The 7,790-nt window shown below is 37.0% G+C and overlaps 1 protein-coding gene across 1 annotated transcript; it reads left to right on the forward strand.

Moving 5' to 3' along the window:
• The first annotated feature begins 5,882 nt into the window (after window positions 1–5,882).
• On the forward strand, window positions 5,883–7,481 carry LOC110939434 (transcription factor SRM1). The gene is made up of 2 exons (XM_022181051.2): window positions 5,883–6,198; window positions 6,470–7,481. The coding sequence occupies exons 1-2, from the start codon at window positions 5,939–5,941 to the stop codon at window positions 7,368–7,370; spliced, it is 1,161 nt and encodes a 386-aa protein (XP_022036743.1). The 5' UTR covers window positions 5,883–5,938; the 3' UTR covers window positions 7,371–7,481.
• Window positions 7,482–7,790: the final 309 nt, after the last annotated feature.

The raw sequence follows: 7,790 nt of genomic DNA on the forward strand, positions 1-7,790 counted from the left end.
CGCACGTAAAACCTACGTGTACGCATTACTTACTTCTATCCTCAGGTTACGAAGGATACGTGCGTAAAACCTACGCACACTTTATACACACTTCTGTTCTCGGACGAAGAACAGGGATAATAATACGAACAGTCTAGTGGTCACTTAACATGGGAAGCCCCCACCAGCACAACTTACTATCGGCCCTGTAGAGCCACCTGTTACTTACTGTTACACATTTACTTACTGTGAACTCGCTCAACTAGTTTGTTGATCATACTGTTACATGCCTTGCAGATCGTTAGGTACTGGGAGCTTGCATTGGAGAAGCGGGTCGTTGTGGACGAGGATCGTGTTTCTTATGTTGAACTGTTACAACGCTTAAACTATTTACTACTGTTGGTTTCTTTACTATGCTTCCGCTACACTTTAAAACGTTGATATGTTTTGAACACCTTTTGTATTGAATGGATGGCTTTCTTTTATCTTACTTAATATTAAATGCATGTTCAATATGATTGGTGGCTTGATCCTGGTCAGTCACGCTCCCAAGCGGTGATACTCCGCAGGTGGATTTTGGGGGTGTGACAAATCTGAGGTGTAACAGATCTGGAAATTGATTATTCAAGAATCAGCAAAGTTGAGGAATGGTTCTAAATGTCCGGATGGGTAACATGGATGAACAATTTTTCCAGCGAATGGAGAAAATCTGCGAATGAACAATGTAACAGCGAATGCAGTTCTGTGGATGGAACAGATTCAGCGAATAGATAGAACTGCGAATGAACACTTCTGTTGATCTGTTCAAATTCCATATCTGCAATAAAATATGCTAACTTCAGATCTGCAATTAACGTAACTGATTGATTGATTATTTCTGATATGTAATAAACCTGTGACAACTAACAACCAGTAGATTCGTGATAACTATCCAATCCAGGTTCGTTCGAATGAACCAGTGTGTAAACCTGTGTAAACCACTTTCAAATCTTGAATGTATAACTTGCTCTAGATTTGTGAAACTTTGCTGATTCTTGAATAACCAATTTCCAGATCTGTTACACCTCAGATTCGTGCTTATGTTATATTGATTCGTGTATGACAAGAGTTCTTGATTCGCTCGAACTTAATTAAATTTGCAGAAATGAACATGGGCTAAATCAATTACTAGTTCCACCCCAGCTCATTTCTGCAACTCGCCGGAGTTCGGAGTTCATCGGAGAAGACGACCGGAGAAGACGAAGACGTCCCCGTAACCCGCAAGCTTTTCGTTTCGGTATGCCGTTCTCGGAGTTCGGAGTTCATCGGTGGCGTTGGTGGCTGTGGTGGCGGTGGTGGCTGTGGTGGTGGTGGTGGCAGTGGTGGCGGTGGTGGTGGTGGTGGCAGCGGAGTGGTGGTGGTGGCAGGGCTAGTGGTGGTGGTGTTAACTGCCATTTCAGTCCATTTTTTAAATTTACACAATCAGTCCTTTATGTTACAAATTTACACAATCAGTCCTTATTTACAAACTGACTTAACTGGGTTATGATTTTTGGACTGAAATGGCACCTTTCCAGAACGTGGGGGACGAAAATGGCGCATTTTTGAAAAATGGACTGAAATGGCCAAAGTGACCAAACCACAGGGATGAAAATGGCAGTTAACTCAAATATTAAAGATTAAAAAAGTTATAATTATAATAATTTTTAAAATTTAGATTACTATTCATCCAAACAACTTTGTATTAATATATACTAGGGTATTTCTCCGCGCATTGCGGCGGCACCTTACCGTAAGCATTGGATGGGTATTGCTTTGATTCGTTATAGTACCAATATGACATGCACTCGGTATATAAACTAACGTACACTTTTTTTACATCGACCGAAAACAATAAAAACAAACACCAGTACCGGCACCGATGTTTGAACAGTATCAATCGGTTCAGATCATCACAATATTTGTACCAGTATTCATTTATCACCGCATACAGAGTTGTATAAATGAAATATTATCGAAACCGTAAATCACAAAAATGGATTTAGGTATCGCCATACTGGTATCGTTGTTGTTTGATACGGTACAACAAGAATATCATTGTAATCTCGTTTTGTAACAACTCTCCCAAAAACCATTAAAACACTCCTATACGCCCTAAAATACACCTCGTATACGAAAAACGGACCTAATATACCTTTATATTAATAAAAATCAAATAAAAACAAAAAAATGAGATCCTCGTGGGGCGCGACCCAGTCAAGCTAAGACTGTCGCGGGCCGCGACCGAGTAACACCATGCGACACCAGGTTGCGCCACGTGTCCCTGTGCGTGTGAGATCTACGGTGTGAGTCGACCAAGCTAGGGCCTACCCTAGTGGCCTCGCGGGCCGTGAAGGCCTAGCTTTGTATCTCTCGCGGGGCGCGAGAAAACCCCGATCAGACCTATATAAGGAGGCCTCTGCCTCATTCATTCTCGTTCAATTCTTTTCTCTCTCAAAGCCCCTATGATAGCAATAGTCGTGCTCGATATAATACCCCTAAAAATCGAAGCTCTGCCTCGTTGTAAGTATTATAACCCCCGGTTATGTATTAGTTACTCTGCCCGATTGATCTAGAGCTCCGTAACGCATGTCAAGGCTCTGCCTGACTCAATCGTTGGAGTTCTGTCTCGGGGTTATAGCTAATGTAAATTGGCTATCTTACTAACACGTGTGCATTGTTTAATTTTAATAGATTATAACCATAAAGTCACTAGAAAGCAGTAGTATTATCTAAAATAGCAAAGTGAGTACATCTTATTTTTATAAACTGTTTTTACAAAACCTAAATTATTTTAAAGTATATTTAACAGTGATTGAGTCTATGTATTCTCCAATTACTGTCGGTATGTTGGGGTTTTGTATACATTACTTGTTACTACACTGTGAGTAGTAGCATAACCACAAGTCAGGATTGACAGTACCGTGGGTGGTAATTGGGTAGATAAAAACATTGTAATTGCTCTCAATACTGTAAAGATATAAAAACCTATTTTGATTAAACTGAGATGCACTCGCCAGTATTTCTTGCTGATAAAACTTTTTTAAAACATGTTTCAGGTAACAAAATGTGAAAGCCAAATAGAAGTCAGCTGGAGAGCACTGAAGTCTTCGAAAAGTGGCTATAAAAGTTACCTAAACAAGAAAAAAGTTTATTTAAATAAATTAGGGTTTATCCCTATAAACAAATTGTAATGGAAATTTGGGTTTTTCCCATGTATTTACTATTATAAAAGTGTGGTGTTTTAACTCTGATAAACTATTTTCTACGGTCCTGATGTTTAATTTCCACTGCCAAATTAATAAACACCGATACCACTAATCTGAATCTCGTGGCCGCCCGCTTCCGGGATAGGGGACGGGGGTTGCGACACGTTTTTTTTTAATGAACTGAGTGCTTTATTCTTGTCTCATAACAGTAAATAATATCAAACAATATTTACACTGATATCAGGGCCGTCTCCGAAAATCACAAAAAAAAAAAATTAGGCCCTGTTCAAGATAAAAAATTTGGGCCCTATTCGCAAATCTTCATATAATATAAACTCATCAATCATTCAATTAAATATATAAATACTAAAACCCCATAATACTACGATAATTATTATCAAATAGATAAAACAAGTTTGGGCCATATTCGCAAATCTCCTCAGTGCTGCAGTGCAGCGACTGGATCACTGCAAAATTGCGAATTCCCTGATCTAATCGAATGATGATCGACATTTTGTTTCTAGTTTCCCTCGTCCCAATTCCCTGCGCGATATACTATACTGTCTGCGACAATGCGACGTTTTGATTCATTTCCCTGATCTAGCAGACCCTTATTTTTGTTTAGAGTAGTCACTTGGGCTTGTTAATTGGGCTATTTTTTTAAAACTTTTAAACAGGCCCTTATTTAATAAACTTTGGGTCTTTTTACCAGGCACTTATTTATACAAACATCCAGAATTTTATTTTAAATATATATATATATATATATATTTAAAAAAAATTCGGGCCCTATATTGATTTGGGCCCTGATCGCAGACACCTCCTACACCCCCTGATAGACGGCCCTGACTGATATGATAACATTGGGTAATATCAAACTTATCACACAATAATTATATAATATAAAAAAGATACAAAAGAAATATATTAATTATATGTATTATTAAAGGAAACTGATAATAAAATATTGTGAAAATACGAGTATTGTTCATAAGCAGGTTGCGGCGGGAAGTCGGTATCGGTTCAATTTATAAGGTATCAGTAACGTAATTGGCACTTTGTATATAGTGATCAAAAGATAAATCCAAAAACATAAAGTCATTGTATACCCTAAAAGATATTGACACATATTTTACATCGATCAAAAACTTAAAAAATGAATATTGATAAAGGTTTCAAAAGTACAAATACCGATACTGATGTTCAGTTGAAATCGACATGGTACCGATGTTGTTTGGATGGTATCAGTTTTGTTCGTCACTGACACTCGTTGTAGCTTATGTCTTATAATATAAAAAAAAACTCTATACCGATACCGAAGTTGTTCGAGCAAAAAAATCAATTATAATTGACTCATTCAAATTTTAACAAAGTTTTTATCATAACACCCATAAAATAAGTATGTCGCAACGGTATATTTTGAGTTTTATAAAGCATTACAATATTATTAGAATAACGAAAAATGAGCGTTACTTTATAAAACACTGTATCTTATAATTTTTAAGAAAAAATAAAATATGTTTGAAAATAATTATAATATTAACATCTTAAAAAATAAGAAGAAAAAACTATATCTTATCATTTATGTCCACTCAAGTTAATATATTAACCTCTTAGGGTGGGAGTTGGCTACAAAGTCTATTTTTCCTACAAAGTGTACAAAGTCTTAAAACACCACAATTTTAACCATAAAACACACTCAAAACCCACAAATAAGAGAGTCAAGATCACTAAAATGCCATATTTGTGGGTTTTGTGTTGTGTTTTGGACGATAAGGCTTTGATTATCGAATGACTAACATTAGTGTGTTTTGTGTTGATTATCATGTTGTGTTTTATATTCATAGTTCTACGATGGTGTGTATGAAGTTTTTATGGACTGTTAGGGTTTGGATATTGTGTTTTAGTGGTCTTCACTCTCTTATTTGTGGCTTTTGAGTGTGTTTTATAGTTGAAATTGTGGTGTTTTATGACTTTGTACACTTTGTAGGAAAAATGGACTTTGTAGCCGAACCCCACCCTAAGCTCTTATACATAATATGGTATTATAGTAATACAATATAAAATAACTCTTATATATAGTATGCCATTATAGTAATAAAATATTAAAAAATGCTATAATAATATTTAAATATTATTTTACTATTCATGACCAATTAGATTTAATATGTATAATATAATATAATATAATAATGTTTTAATGTTTTAATATATATAATATAGATTTGTTACCTACAATAATGCAAGTATTTGAGTATTATTCAATATATATTATTTAAAATATTTAGAGTCGGCATTTTGTTTAACATGCAAGTTTTTTATTATGTCAAAATTATTTACATTTTGTTGAGTTTTTTACGTAAAAATTAAAATCTGATACCTTCGAGATATAAATTGAAAACAAAATTCAACAGAATTTTAAAAAGATTCTGGTAGTCAAATGTACGTGTCAGTGCCAAGTCAGATAATATTCAATTGAATATTGCTGAGGTGCACAGAATCTTATTCAAAAATAATTCGTCTCCTTACGCCTCCTTTTCCGTATAAAACTATAAATACATGATTAGTCATAACTCATATATATAGATAGCGTATCATCTTATCTTACTGTACTCCTTCACAATTCACTCTTAAGAATAATGGTGATGTCCAACCAGGAGAAGAAGAGGTCCAAGTGGACGAGTCGCGACCATTGGCTGTTTCTAAATGCAGTGGCTAATGGCCCTCAACGTATGATTGATACCATCGGAGAGTGGCAGGAGCTAGCCAATGGGATTCCAGGTAAGACGCCCGATGAGGTCAAAGCATACTACAAGGCGGTGGAACACGATTTACTTGAGATTGAAGCGGGTCGGGTTAAGTTACCGAATTATCCTGATGATGATGATGATGATATTGGAGGGGAATCGGTTGTTGAGGCGGGTACCGGCCAGTCCAAAAGTGGAGAAAAGGAGAGGAAGAAAGCTACCCCATGGAGTGTAGAAGAACACAAGTATTATTATTCACTTCAAATTCATTGATTTTTTTTTTTTTTTTTTTTTTTTTTTTTGCATATTTTATGTTGTTAGTTTCTTGAAGAAAGTAACAACTTGTCAACGTTTCTATTTCATTATGATTGGGATTCTTGCATAACAGTTTTTTTTTCAAGGCGAAACTTTTAGATAAAGATAGAAACGGGCCAGCAAGAAGCTGTAACAATCAAAAAAAATCATGCATAACAGTTTACATTGAATGTTGATTAATTTGGGCTGTGATGTTGACAGGAGGTTCCTGCAAGGGCTGGAGATTTATGGAAAGGGGGATTGGCGGAGCATATCGAGAATGATGGTGGTTACAAGGACGGCTACACAAGTGGCTAGCCATGCCCAAAAGTATTTCCTCCGCCAGGCTTCACTTAAGGAAGATTATAACAAGGAAGAAAATAGAAAGAGGATGAAGAGGAAGAGGAGCAGCATTCATGACATCACCACCGCGGACGCCTCCATGGTGGTGCCTGTACAACCGAGTTCAGCAACACCACCAGCCACTAGTTTGAATGACGGTGACCAAGGAACAGGAGTTCCAGCAGGACCAACAACATTGTCAACCCATGGGGGACAAAGCATTGGCAGCCACGACATAGCCGCAACCATACAACCAACATCACCAACCACTAGTTTATATGGTGACCAAGCAACAACACTGTCACCCTTTGGCAGTGACAGAGGAGCACAATCATCAATAACACAATGGCCGAGCAGTACCACCACTGCAGTGTCACACACACAGCCGATATCATCATCACCACCAGCCGCTAGTTTCTATGACAGCCGAGGCAAAGATTTGTACTGTGGCCAAGAACAGCCAGTCACTAGTTTCTATGGCGGCCAAACAACATCATCACCCTCTAGCGGTGGTAGAGGAGCACAATCATCAATAACACAATGGCCGACCAGTACCACCACTGCGGTGGTGCATGCACAGCCGATATCATCAACAGCACCAAACACTAGTTTGTATGAGAGCCGAAGCAAAGATTTGTACTGTGGCGAAGAACAGTCAGTCACTAGTTTCTATGGAGAAGCAGTACCCCTGCGGTATGAAATCATGGCTGCTAAAGATTACACTGAAGAAGTATTTGGTTTTGAAAATATCAGCTACGTTAGTGAGCCTATCTTCGAATAGCACAGGGTTAACCTCAACCATAATGGCAAATTGAACTGTGAATATCAAGAACAATTGTTAATAGTGTTTGGATTTGAATTGGTTTCTGTTTATTCTATTGAAAATCTATTATTGCATGATTTTTTTGCTTGTCTTTGGAGATCTCCAGTTGATCAAAACCAAAAAAAAAAAAAAAAAAAATACAAATATGGAGTAGCAAAAAAACGGTATGTGAGAATATTTAAAAACTGCAGAAAACGCCAGTGGCACAAGTTTCGCGCAATGCACAACTAAAATTTGTTCATTCTTTTTGGAGCCGGCCCGTGAATCACTTAACAACATTTAGTTGAATATATATTTTATGTTTCATGTTAACCGTATTGGTAAATTGACATGATCAGTTGGGCAACGTGTCACATTTTTCACTTAAGTTCACCACTG

Source organism: Helianthus annuus, chromosome 14 (assembly GCF_002127325.2).
Source record: "Helianthus annuus cultivar XRQ/B chromosome 14, HanXRQr2.0-SUNRISE, whole genome shotgun sequence".
In the NCBI taxonomy this organism is placed as follows: domain Eukaryota; kingdom Viridiplantae; phylum Streptophyta; class Magnoliopsida; order Asterales; family Asteraceae; genus Helianthus; species Helianthus annuus.